General features: G+C 39.8%; 1 protein-coding gene across 2 annotated transcripts in view; it reads right to left on the bottom strand.

Annotated features, from left to right (window-relative positions):
- The window catches only part of COP1 (COP1 E3 ubiquitin ligase), a 135,694-nt gene that overhangs the window by 50,437 nt on the left and 70,553 nt on the right, over positions 1-14,704 (bottom strand). For both annotated transcript variants that reach the window (XM_061452048.1, XM_061452049.1), the window contains exon 15: positions 12,173-12,289. In XM_061452048.1, the coding sequence (XP_061308032.1) occupies positions 12,173-12,289 (117 nt within the window). The remainder of the gene's footprint in view (positions 1-12,172; positions 12,290-14,704) is intronic.

The following is a 14,704-nucleotide window of genomic DNA, read 5'->3' as shown; positions in this document are numbered from 1 at the left end:
GGACATAAAAAGGAGCAACATCCTGATTTAAAAATAAACTCAATGTGCTATACTGCACTGTCTTGCAGTACAGTGAAGATGACATGGCACATTAGATGCCTTGCTCCTTACAGAAACCTGAACAAGGACCAGATAATCAAGTGCTGCTCTTTCTCAAAGACTTGAGAAAAGACAGACAGCTGCTATCAGAACCCAAACCTTGAAGTTGAAATGCTTTAAAATAATTTGCCTTTGACAGGAGATCTGTAAGAGCCTCAGCACCCTCTTGGTCTCATAACCATCTAGAAAACTGCATACTTACCTAAAGAATAACAAAAAAGCTGTTAATAAGAAAGTGAAACTTCTTCAGTGGATCTTCTACATACCTCCACACCAGGAAATAGACTCTCACTGCAAAGGCAGCTCTATCACCAAAGGCTAGTCAAAGACAACTCAGGATTTAATTATGAGGAAGCCCAAACAAACTTAATCCTACTTAAGCAAAAATGGGTTTTTAACAGAAACTACACTCTTAAGGGTCCTGAAAGCTGTAGAATAACATAGGTTGGAAGTGACCTCTGGAATCCACTGAGTTCAACTTCCCACTCAAGGAAGGGACAAATGCAAAGTTGGATTCAACTTCCAAATTAAATAATTGTGTTCAAGGGTCCTATTCAGTCAGGCCTTGAGCATTTCCAAAAGATGGAGATCCTGTAAGCTCTTCCCTCATCTTAGATGCCTTGAAAAAAGCTCTTATGTCAAAGGATTAGGGAGTGAGGGTTTTTTTTTTTAATCCAAATTTGTTTAAGCTATTTGCTACTGACGTAAGAAAGGAAAGGAATTAGCCCCCCCACCCCCCCCAACATTACAATATTAATGTTTAGGTTTTGTTTTGCTGCTTCTCAGATCTGTCAGGTTTTGTATACCTACTCCCACATGATGGGGGTGGCGTGAAACACTGCCATACAGCCTCAGCTCTCCTTTAATTTTACTTCTTCTTCTTACTAGTAAAAAAGAAAACTGAGAACTACTGAACTTTAACTGTTGCCAAATCAGTAATACCAAACAACAGCACTTAAGAGATTTTCATGTGACTGAGGTGGCTTTGTTCAAAAAGTTTATGGTGGTGATTTAATCTCCCTTGTGGCAGAGAGGCAGCCTGGAGTTGAAGCATCCATATATGGGTCTTGCTCTGGAGAGAATATTGGGGACACAGGACAGTTGAACACTCCACCTCTGGTAACAATTCAGCTCAACAAGAGGGGAACTTTCATGCAGTGACCACCAAAAAAACCAACCAACCAAAAAAAAAAAAACAAACAACCTACAACCCCCCCCCCCTATTTTTAATCTTTGATCTCTTCCAGGGCAGAAAAGAAGGGGGGGGGTGGTAGGGGAAGGGGCTTTATTATAGCAATAGAAATGCAGGGTGGCATTTCAGTATTCAAGAAAGAACAGTGAGGAAGCCTTCCAGCCAACCAAGCGCTATGAGGAGATTTATTTCACTTGACAGAGTAATATGGATCAGTAATATGATCAGCACAGGCTTTGGCCTATCACAAGCCATTTCAGGGTGAGAAAACAGTGTGATAACTTCCACCACATAACGGAAGCAGATACTCAGAGAAAAGACAACACATTAGGGATGGGAAACAAAGTGGACTTGAATTCAAGGGAGCAAAGTCCTGCACCAAAAATTAGGACAAGAATTTTATGAAGAAGAAATTAAATAATATTGAAACCAGTGAGCTCACATCAGGGCCCTCTTTACAAAGTACTTCCCTTACTGTAAGAGTTTGATACAGCCTGAAGCAAAGAACCTTTGACAGACAAAACTACCCAGAGCATTTTGCTGAAGAATGCAGTGTGCTGTTTTCCAGCTGCTGGACAACAAATCACAGGAGGAGGAGAGAGAAGAAATAAATCCATTTCACCCAGACAGTTCCCTGTAGAACATTGCAGTGCAGGTAAAGCTAACGCATTTTTTTATTTTTCCTGCCTCTACCTTCCCTTAAAAAACACCCAAACAAATAACAAACGACCCAATAAAACAAGCACATTTTATCCAAAAAGCCTTTGTGACAGGCACATTAAAATGTTTGCTGGATATGGCTTTGTATTCACAATTTTCTGTTCCAGCAGAAATTGCGAGTACTTTGTTTCTATAACTAAGATAAAATTACACGTTTAATGCATTTGCCTTTTCTTCCTCTTTCTACCTGGAGTTCCCTTTGCAGTAAAGGAACAGTTTCTTTCTGAATAACCATATTCTGTTGCCCTGGGGGAAATCTCAGCAATCTCTTCTAGAAGCAACACACTGGTCCACAGCAGTGAACTTTAACAGTGCCCTTATTTTGTATTTCATGTGTGTGCCTGAGATGATTTGGCATGCAGTACTTCATTCATATTTGCTATTAGAGTTCTGTCTAGACAAATGGTCTCATACACCATTGTACCAAACTCCTGCAGACCCAGTCTTCATCGGTGTCAAACATTCAACAGCTACTCAAAAGGGAGTGAACTTTGGAAAAGCATTCAATAGATATTTTCTCTGCAGGTCAGAGCCTCCCCCATGTGCTCTTCTCTTACAGCATGCTCTGAAGACTATAAAAGAGTAAGCAAAGTCTGTATGATTTATTTCACTGGTGGTAAAATCTTAAAAAAAACCCCAACAAACAAACAAAATCCAAACACAAACCAAAACCAAACCCAAACAAAACCAAACCAAAACACCACAAACCTTTTAAGTGAGGAGCCACAGAGTCTGTGATGTTAGCGAGGAGATGAAAGAAAGCTTCTAAAACAGGGGAAGGTACATGGGTATTTGGGAATGATAACTCAGTCTCATTTTCCTTCACTGCAATAAAGATGATGGGCAACAGCATCCAAAAAACCATACTTGGGGAATCCAACACAAATCCAGCCCAGGTGTTCATTTAAATGAAGGAAGAGCACAGCTTTGAGAAGGAAAATGCCTAACAGTGCTCTGTTTAGCAGGTAACAAAGGAAGCAACATGAGAAAGTCTCACTCCAGGAAAATTGAATTAAAGAGAGTTAAGGTTAGATTGAGCTTGTCTGGTAGCCTCAGTTTAATCTCTGGCAAAACCAACAGTGCAATAAGCACCTTCTATCAAGGAAAGGCTCAGCATTGTGACAGCAGAAGGTTTTAGGTTAGCACCTCAAATATTTTGACAGGGAAGACTATACCCAGCTTCAGACAGTGATGTTCTTCTCTAACACCAAATCTACTTTTTTTTTTTTTTAAATGTATAACAACACTAGCATTTCACTGAAGATCTATATCTCCCTCTGCTGAACAGATGAGGGGAACAGCAGCCTTGATGGAAACCACCGAGTTTTTAGCTTTTGTATGCGACAGATTCCCTATGGCTTGAAGTTACAGATGACATTTGGCAGGTTATGGATAATGGTCTTTACACACTGGGGACATTTTTTTTTTTTACTGACTTGTCTAAAGCTTTTGACACAGCAGCCCATAAAACCTCTACCCTAAATAACCTGTCTCGTATTAAGGAGAGAAGGAAGAGACGTAAAACATAAGAGATCTTAATCAGTTGAGAAAAGGGCTCTGATGGGAGGGGCAGCAAAAGATATTTCTCTAGAATGCCTTTGAAACTTTGACCTTTATGATTTTAAAGAGCTACAGAGATTTCTCAAAGGAATAAGGGATAGAGAGATGCTATGCTATTCAACGATTGCCTTCTATCAGACTGTTGGAGAAAAAAATATTCAGTACACATAAGGAAGATTTACTAATGCTATAAAACAAATGAAGACAATAGCAGTAGCAACCTGGAGCTTTTGGAAGAAAGCATTCTTTATGTCTGAATGAGGAAAAAAAAAAAGTGTTATTTACTGTTCAGACTCTTAATTCAACTTTTCTCACCGACTATGTAACATGCATGACTCTACATGCACTAGTATGCGTAGGCTGATGTCCAAAACTTCATAACACCTAGAATATGTGAAGAACAGTAATTTTATAGTAAAAGATGCTTTAATCCATGATGTCTAGATGGACTACATCTCAGAAGAACTGAAACTTCACATGAGCACATGAAGCATGTGAGCACAAGATTCTAATTTGCACAATGAGTGCTGGATACATCTGCTGAAGCCAAAAGTACTACCTCGTTTGCTAAATGGATATCTCAGTTCAAGATCCTTCTTGCACACAGTATTTGTCCTTACTGTAAACCCATGTCAACTCTGGTTCTTGAATGACTCAAAAGTAGTACACGTCATAGAGCTGTGATGAGGGAGAGGGCAGCACAGTCAGACCCACAGGCACTACAGGCTCCAAGAGATCAAGATCATGTACATAAGGGCTTGAAACACTAAGAAAAATAGAAATGAAAAGGAAAATCCAAAGATTTTTAGGAGCGCATTTATGAAGCAACAGCTTTAAGGTTTTTTACCTATCAGCAAACATCATACAAAAAGAACCAAACAGGCTTCAGAACAGCCAAACTGGCTCTAGCAGAAGCACAGGCTGCTGCCATACGTATTACAATATGCAGCAGAGGACCTAATTATCAGTCAAACCTGATTTTAGTCTAGAACTACTTTTGCTTCACTAGCCTGAAGAGATATAAGCCTTCTTATACTATATATTTTGGAGATGGTGATCCAATTCATTACTTAAACTGCCTTCAAAGCAGATTCTACTGAAAAAGATGACAGATATTAAAAGTAGTGTCACAATCACTAATATTCAAGCTTTAGACGAGAATGCTTAAACCAAAACCCTAAAGGTATGGTAGATTATGCAGGCAAGAAAATAAGTACAGGAAAGCACATGATGATACATGGGTATCCAATGTGGAAAAGAAGCAATGTACATGTACACACATCTACATTCTTTTTGTTTTCTTCTTGAGACTCAAATAACTAACAGGGCCTTTTTAGGGGAACCTAGCCCAAAAATTAAACTCTTCTCACAGTGCTTAAATACTTAAATAATATGAAAAGATGGCTTTGAGATGAGAGCCCACACTGCACTGGCAGGTTAGACTTTCCTATGCAATGTGACAATCTTCACCAGTTTGATTGGAAGAAGCAGAGTATGTTATAAAGGTCCAGCTGCGCACAGTAACCAAATAAAGGCTGGAACAGTTAATCTACACAGCAGTTTGAACAGGAGACAACACAGGAAGCCATTATAGAGGATTTCATTCCAATGAGCAATTCCTTTAAATGAACTACCAGAAAAACTGCAGCTCAGGAAACTGCCAAGGCTGGAAAGGATTAAACTCTAAGGGATACAGCAACAGCTAGTAACAACAGCAATTTGGCATTCTGAGGAAAAGATGAATCTTGGAGTTGCCTGTCCCCAAATTTCAAGGCTCATTTCAATTTAAATTTGAATTTTATAACACTGACTAAATGACTTCGACAGTTGTCAAGACAAAACGTTTAGGAAAAAAATATTTAAGCAAACAATCAGCACCCTCATTTCTGCTAATGACAGATGTATCCTTTTCTCCAGAGAATCAAATAGAGTTTTTTAAGTTCATTTTATTCATTCACTTGGTACTGAACTGTGAGGATCTCTGGGATAAAGCTAGGAAACTCCCAATAGGTCTCTATATTGTTACTTACCATTCACTGCAAATGCTTTATCCCAAACAAGTCAGACTACCACTCCTGTGCAAGTTATATAAGCTTTTAAACTACGAAGCTTATGAGAAATTTGCACTTACATCATGTTCTGCACACCTATTAGTGGTTTCAAGCCCCTTCATTATTTCCTAGGAAACAGGTACTGTGCAGTACCCAGCTGATCTGGTAGCATCTTTGATGTTTCAGGCAAGTCAACTTAACTGCAAAAATCGTAGGCTTAAATAATAGGGCACAGCTGCAGTTCTCCTGATTGGCAGTCCTGAACAGAAAGTGAGATTTGATCTACTAACAGTGCCAGCACAGCAGAAGGTATGGCTTGATACGCTGCTTTCATTTACATGCCAGTATCCACATTTAAGTCAAACCTTTGAGATGGTGTTCTAATCTAAAAACCACCGCTAAGTTCAGTGTTTCCCCTGTGATAAGTACTGTTGGGACAGAAATACGATCACAACCACAACTGATTAAAATGCTGTACATGCTTTCCAAGATTACAACAAATGAAACTTTTGCAATGAATTCTGGAATCAGTTTAAATTATAAGGTGACAAATGTGGACTTCCAAAATATGGACCCTGTCCCCTCCCTCTCCCCGTCAATAACATCAGAGATCATGGACTAGAGAAAAGATCATGGACCCCAAAAAGAAAAGACACCCTGCAGGTGAAGTCCAATACATGTATCAGGCAAGTCCTGGACTGCTGCATGCCATACCAATTTAATTAAGGCTGAATTCTAAGCACCGCTGTGGAGTTTTTCCACAGGCTTGAAAGAAATGCCTAACCTTTGTCTGTGCCTTTGAACACTGCTATCAATACACACGCTAAGGGTAATCTTGTAGCTTAAGCCCAAAGAAGCCACCTATCTCCACCCTAAACATGTCATATTCACACAAATAGATTCTTTCTGAGTCACTGCAGGCTTTCAACAGAGCAGAGTACTTACCCATGAGAATCTATTAAGGTAATACTTTGCTTTCAGCTGGAAAACATTAATACTCTTCCAAAAAGGCACACTGCCTTCTTGGTCATTAATATCACATCATTTGTCTGAGCTGAGGAACAAGCTAGGCAAATCACCCAGTTCTGAGGCAGCGTGAAAGGCTAGCTCTACTGAGACATGTTTGGAAAAGAGAAATCACTGCTCAAGTTACTGCAGCAGAAAAATCAATATTTCACTGCATGAGGATGGTCTCCAAAGTTGTCCTGCTTGGGCTCCACATATATTAGCAAAATTGAACGATACTGATAAAGAAGCCACATATGACTTTCCACTCTAAGTGCATCAGGGTGATGCAGAGATCTTAAGTGGTGGGTAAAGAGTTGCAAATGAAAACAAAGCTGTTGACATAGCAACAGAAGTCCTTCAGCATGCTGGATGCTGTGGATTGGTATTGTTAGCTTTGTGAACATTCAACAGTGAAAGAAAGGCAGCAGCATTCAAAGCCAGAATACAGTGCCATTCGGTAATGCTGAAGATAGTGCACAGGAAAGATCTTCAAATAGTATGCAAAAACTGCTGGGGAAGGACAAAATCATCTTTGAAGCAAAAGCACTTTCCTGGGATGTATTCCTTCTCAGTGTCATTGTACAAGTGGGGAAGGGAATAAGCAGGAGCAACAGAGCTGGCAACAGAGGGGAATAATATCAGCACTAGGAAGAGACCATGTGTCCATTGAGGATTCACCCCTTGTCAGCTAATGCTGATCTCAATTCACTGTGCCAAGAGCCTGTCCAGGGCTGGCATTACTGCTTTAGGATCAGGGCATGAGCTGATCTAGAAAAAAGGCAATTCATTTTTGACAGACAATTGCAATATGAAAAAGAGATGTAAAAACAAACTTGGGAATGTTTAGGAGGGTGTACAGTATCCTCAATGCAGTTTCAAACTCTGAGGCTTTAAGTAGTGAAGCCAACAAAAATCAGCACTGCCTCATGTTTTCTCTGCCCTGCTCGCTATTGGGAATTATTTGTGACAAGGCAGTGAAGCAGTTTAGAGACCTGATCAAGGTTAAAACTAACCCAGCAAAACTTGAAGCTGACTGTGCTGCAGCTGTTCTGTTGCTCTCCTCTGTTCATCTGCACTTATCTGCTGCTCCCATTTACTTAATGAAGCTCCTGGACAGCAGGCAATCTGTCTGCATCTCTGCTGCCCTGAGGGGCCCCTGTCATTCCCCAGTCAAACCTGCTAGATTTGTGGGTGCTATAGGGAAAAAACATAGTAGAATCATAGGGTTAGTTAGGGTTAGTAAGAACCTTAAGATCATTTAGTTCCAACCCCCCTGCCATGGGCAGGGACACCTCACACTAAACCATGTCACCCAAGGCTCTGTCCAACCTGGCCTTGAATGCCACCAGGGATGGAGCATTCACAACTTCCTTGCGCAACCCATTCCATTGCCTCACCACCCTTACAGTAAAGAACTTCTTCCTTATATTCAATCTAAACTTCCCCTGTTTAAGTTTTAACTCATTACCCCTTGTCCTATCACTACAGTCCCTAATGAAGAGTCCCTCCCCAGCATATCCTTATAAGCCCCCTTCAGATACTGGAAGACTGCTACAGTATGCAAGAAGATGATGCATCTACTGTAAGTACTCAGGAATCTGAAGTTTTGATGACATGATCTCTGCATAATATATGGGAAATAAAAGGTCAGTGGTAGCTGCTGACACTATTACAGCATGCTGGGAATAAAGCATCGCTACTGTCAATAGCTATGCTTAGCTCCCTGGAGTTAGCAGACAGTCTGATCTCACCCAGACTGCCCAACTTGGACATTCAAGCTGCAAACTACATGCATTTTCAGCTTTTTTTAAGCAGGGAAATGGTACTGCTAGAAAATATATGGGTTGAGGGCATCAGTGCTATCGCCAAGGCAGAACAATAACAACTTCAGTCATGATTTATATAGCTAATTTCAGGATAAAACCCTACTTTTAAAAAGAGGAAAAGAAAACAGAATTACCTGATTTTGTATTCGGCAGCAACTACAGTTTATACTGTCCAATGTTTCAACTCAGTAAGCATGCAAATAGACTATTTTAAAGTATCAGACAAAAGGGATCTTTTCTTCTTTATGTGCTCTCTCCTCTGCAACAGATTTTATCAGGCTGCAGCCAGACATGTTAGCTTCCTTCTCACCTGAAGCACTGGTCTAATTTTAAGAGAATTATTTTCCAAGCCAAATACTCATTCCTCTCTTGTATAGGCTTTATTTCTAGTTTATTGCTCACTTGCTCTGCTTTAAGCTACCAAAATGATCTTTTGTCCATCTATAAGCTTTCAGAGAGAAGAGCCCAGAAAAGAAACATATATATCATCCATATTGGATGGAAATTCTGGGATTTGCTTCTACAGTGGCAACTAATGCATGGTTTTCTATGGCATCTGAAGCTGACCCAGTACTTTCTGCTAAAGGAAAGTGCTCCAAATGGAGATACACAGTCTGCCACCACATTTTACCATGGCCACATCTAAATCAATGCATCACAACACCTTCCGTTATCACTACTCCTGCTTACCAACAAGTATACCGAAGCACAGAGGGTTTTGGCCAAGAAATACACAAATCCCACATAATTCATGCCATGTGTTGGTAGACCTCTATGGGACTTTTAACTATCGTCCTTATTTTCCCATAAATGTAAGTTGTTCTAAAATTGGAGAATGTGAGAAAAAGCACAAAGATACCTCTGCGATTATTTCACCCATGCACAACACAGCATTATGGACAGAGGTGAACTAGCAGTCAAGATACTACAAGCAAATGAAAGGGGATACATAAACTGGAGACAAGGTAGAAAGGACCTTAAGATGGCCATCCTATTTCTATGGCAAAAGCAAAAGGGGAACCAGCACAGAGATTAACAGAGATGCTGATCTAGTTGAAGCATGATTTAGAAAACCCCCTTCAAAGAGGCATTCTGAATAGATGGATGCAAATAGGCAAGGTGTGAAAGAGTAAGACCTTATAAAAATGTGTTTCAGCTGTATGGATGGTTAAGACAGACCATCAAGAGAAAATAAAAACAGGAAATGAAAATTAAAAAAAAACCCACACAATTTTGAAATATTAACACTGAAAAAATTCTAGACCTGCAGTCAAAACTGCACTGCTTTAGGATGGCATCCTAGCTTGCAAGCTATTTTGCACACAGAGAAAGGGGAGGAACCAAAACACGTATGTTTTGTAATTTAACAATGGTACATTAAATCAATTTACTTCCTCCTTCCAGATCTCAAGCATTAACTACCAATACTTCCTCCCCCAACCATTTTCATCAATTGCTTATCTCACCAAGTCTTAAAACTATAAATACATATACACACGTAAACATAGACAGGTATATAGTATCAAGTTCCATCAAACTGACAAATAAAACAAGAGAGCATATACAGCAGCAGCACCTCTGCCTAAATATGGTAGAAAACTGTGTTGGGCATACAATACTAGGAAGTCTTGACTCTGACTAAATCACTGAATTAAGTAATTGAAACACTTTTAGAAACTGAAAATCCTTTTAGCACCTGAATAAGCCAAGACAGAGCTAGGATAGTTTTCTAAAATTGCCCATTACCCTGGGCACTGAATTGTGTTTAGTGTTTTGCATAGCTCTTTTATTCCTACTGAGGGGCAAACAGGAATGGCTAAGTCCATGTGCCCAATTTGGCTCTGACTCAGCTTTGACTCTTCCTTTATTAATTTTTAGCCCGTATGACAAGTCATGCTGCTGAAAATGTAGATTTCTTTTTCCATAGATTAAACAAGATTACCTGAAAGTGATGGAGGAAAAAAACCCTTTGTCTTCATTGTAACACATTAAACAGAACTAGTTTACTATACGGACTATGAAAATAGTCACTAACTCATTGCTGAACTCCTAAAAAAAAGTCAGATCAAAGAAATTACATCTTTCAAGACTCCAGTATTTCTTTTAATTTCATATGCCATTTTATCCATGTATTTATGGCTAAAAGATCAATTAGAACTCCTTTGTGGGAAGTCATTTCCATCAGTTCAGTTATTCCATGTAATTGTTTCGGCAATCACAGTTAAATATCCATTTTAATTATTATTTAGAGACTCGATTACCAAGCGTCAAGGCACATGTAAATGCTTTTAAAATTTTATCTTCTCTCCCTCATATGCCTTCTTCCCCAATACAAATACCATTTTACCCTTCAGCATTCTCTAAACCATAAAAATGCACATATAGTCATTTAAAACCTTCCTATAACTCCTAGTGCTTGCTAATGCTTCTTTCCCAAACACACTTGTTGAAACAAGCCCATCATGGTTTGCTAGACATGAGTATGAGCATAGATACACTCCTATCTGCTTCCATCCCATGTGCCCTAAGGCTTTGGAAGTCTTTGTATTTAAGAATTCTGGTCTGTGGTGCTTTCACATATTAAAATAATCAGTGGCTGATCCATTTGGAGCTGGTGCTCTCATCTTTCCTTAGAGCCTTTCACAGACAGTCCCATTCATTCAAATGCTGCTAGTAGGTATTGTAATTCAATTCTATTCTTGCACGTAATTCACTAAACTTAGTGAAATGCCTGTTAAGCAAGTCAATGTTTTACACTTCAACTTGAATCCATTCTTTGCAGTGTATCAAAATGCATTTGTTTTTTTTTTAAATCCCCCCCCCCGGAGCCACTATCAAAGTAGAACCAGCCTGGAAATGGGAACACCTAAATGAAACGGCAAACCAGTGGTTGCAAGAACAATCAATGTAGTTCCCGAAATCCAGAGGTAACAAATGTCAGAACACCTAGTTACAAGTACATTAAAAATCCCCAAGGACAAAGAAAATGCGGAGTTGGTTAAACATTTATAGGTACTTCCAAGTTTCAGTTGCTGCATTCATAGCACAATGCTGTTAACTCTCAAAGTGACACCCACTCTGCTCTCAAATATTTGTCTTATCACCAAGAATTATTTAAGTGAATAAAGGACTCATCATGCATCCCCACTGACTACTTCAAACATGCAAAAAACAACAAAACAAAAAACCCAAACATTAACAGAGATCTTTGCCCAACTTAGGAAAACATGAGCCCACCCACAGGGATTATAGTTACAGCTACAAAAAAAACCACGCACCACCACTGTTTTACAGCATGCCTCAGGTAAAACCAGTTAAAATTCCCAGTATGGCTGTGTCGTATTTATAGAGCAATGCTATAAATCAGAAAGAACAACTACCACCATGTTAACACATTAACTTTGTTATAAGACTCTCAAAGCTGAGCTCTGTCTGGTTGCCTTAGACATCTCAACAAACACACTAGGCAACTTGCTTTTGTAAGCTTTTATCTCTGATAGAGGCACCCAAACTAAAGTCAGGAATGAAGCTGACACTTGGGTATCACAATGTCTTTTGGGTGACTGCACACTTGAAAAGTCTTACTCAGTGGCATTTCAACTGCAAAGACATCTCAGTCTTGGGCACAGCAGCCAACCTCACATCTTTAGGGGGAATAAAAAACAAAGGAAGAAAAAAAAAAACAGTATCTCCTTGCCCAAAACCCCTTTACCTACCTGCACAGCCAAAAGCTAGGTGATACCTAGAAGAGGGGCTGAATTTGACACAACACACATTAGCCTTGGCCTCAATGCTTGCTACCGAGTTGTCCAAGTTGGTAGACCACAGCTTCACTAGAGAAACAGAAAAAGAAAAATGAGTAAACACACACATGCACAAAACCAACCACCCCCCCCCAACCAACCAAAAAAAGAAAAAAAAAATCAACCTTATCTGAAAGGCATAAAATCTAGTTATAAGTAAGATTTTGGAAAGCCTCAGCTGCCAAGATGTTAGTGATTATAAAGGGTTAGCTGTCACCAGTGGTTGGTAAATTTGAGCACATTCTCAAGTTGCACTATAAATACTCTGCCTACCCCCATAAACACACAAGATGCCAAAAGTCCCCATCCTGCATTGCTGAGAACATCACAGCAGGTGACTAACCACATGTTATAGTGTCAGGGCTTAAGGTTATTGGAGTACAAATTCACATAACCAAGAACAGGAAGCCTTACATCCTTTCTTGTTCCTTGTCCCTTCACTGGGATGCAAGAACCCCATGTTCCATGGCAGAACTGCTTTGCACAGAATAAGTATATCTAATTGTGTGCTTGATCACAGTGAATGAGAACAATTTACTTTATTCTCAAGAAACTGGCACAGATCAGAATTAGTATGCTGGCTTCCTATGATGATATATTCCCTTGGTACAAGAACTCTGCTGTTCCACAAGACTACAGTGTGAACACTGATTAAACTACATGGTACAGAATGAACTCTTACCCCAAGCAGTCACTTCTCCACTTCACAGGATCACAGGACAACCAACAGAAAACAGTGTCTTTTCAAAATACAGCCTTCCCCACTCTCCACAAACACTTCAAATACCATTTAACCTTAAGATGAAGAGTGCTAGTGCTCCCTACATAGCCAATCTTACTATTATAAGCTAGAGAGGGAAGCACTTTGTCCTTGGTTCAGATGAAGGGGCAGCATATTGGCATCAACCCCCAATGAAGCCTACATAGCAGGAAATAAGTCTTAAATATCCTCCTTTCCCTCTTTTCTTCATGAGTGGGTTGTGCTGCACTCCAGTATCATGATCAGCATGCTGAGGCAGGAAGCAGAGCAAGCTGAAGCCAATGTTCAAACACACAAGAGCTACATGAAGCCTAATCCCCTAAAAGCTCCCCATGAGCTGACTGGGCTTCTTCAGATCTGCTGTCTTTTTACAGAAAGCTCACTTTGGAAGTGAGGTAAGCAAAAGTGGCAGAAGAACAGGAATCTTGTTATTCACTGCGGTTGATACGTGAGGGGCTTTGAAGGAGAAGCAAGGTTTCCACATGGATTACCCAAGGATGTTTTAGATGCTGAAGGAAACACTGACAGGTTTGTTCTAGTACACCTATTTCATACCAGCATGGCAAGCAATGAAAAGCAACACAATTGTGCCATTTCTGACCGTTTCTAGGAGAACTGCTTGAAGGATGAAGGAGATGCATGACTACTCAGAACACACCAAGTAATCATTTTAAGTACTATATTGTGTGGGTATTTCACAGCTGCCTGGAGTCATTATAAAGCAGCACAAACACACACACACCCCCCCCCAGCAACACAAACACTGATGCATACAAGTTTTATGTAAAATTCAATGAAAACAGAACTCACTCTGTTGCTGATTATCAGAAATAAGTCCATTCTCATTTACCAGAGCTGTAACATTCATCCTAAATATCTAGCTACATTTCTCAATGAAACTAACTGCTTTGCAAGCATGGCTTAAGATGATCCCTTCTCCCAAGCAAGACTGGATGATGTACCTCCTCCATCATGTTCTGTGCTTTGGGGCAGGGAGTGGAATGAAGCCAGGAAAGACAATTTTGCAAAACAATAAAACATTAGCATTATGCTTTAATGAATAGACACCAGGAGATGTACAGTATAAGCTGCAGTGACAGTAGAGGACAGTAGTTTATGGATGAGATGGTATAAGGAAAAAAATACCACAATTACAAGAGGACAATGCTGGCAGACAACATTGCTTCAACTTGAGGCATGCGAGGAGATAACATGATCCCAGAGCAATGATCTGCCCAAATCTAGTAGTAAAACCACACAGGCTTGTCTTGAAGCCTTCTAAGCAGCCATCAATACTTAAAGTTGCATCCAAAGCAACCAAGTCTCTCCTTGACACCACCTCTACCAAATAGCCATCTGGTCTCAGTTTTGTAGTAGAAGTTGATTAAGGGCTCAGTTTCAACTTAACTCCTTTTTTCATTCAGGTTTTCAGGTCATAAACTGAGCCATTTAATCTGGTGACGAGTCAACCTGTGTGTTCAAAACCATCATAGTATTCATTACAACTGACAGACACAGATTAGAGTCTGCAGTTTCTGTGATCTAACTGCTATGGGACACGCTCGGCTCCAATTATATCTTAGTTAGTAACATATTAAAGGATACATGTGACATAACACATAATGAAACATGTCAAGTTTTACCTGGAACTGCCCATTATTTTTTAAGAAGAACTGACAGGTTAA

The sequence above is a fragment of the Pezoporus flaviventris genome, unplaced genomic scaffold (genome assembly GCF_033815535.1).
Source record: "Pezoporus flaviventris isolate CSIRO_AGI_PZ_B2104156 unplaced genomic scaffold, CSIRO_AGI_Pfla_v1 ptg000013l, whole genome shotgun sequence".
NCBI classification, from domain to species: domain Eukaryota; kingdom Metazoa; phylum Chordata; class Aves; order Psittaciformes; family Psittacidae; genus Pezoporus; species Pezoporus flaviventris.
Note: the sequence above shows the minus strand (reverse complement) of the source record. Positions and strands in the feature narration are given on the sequence as shown.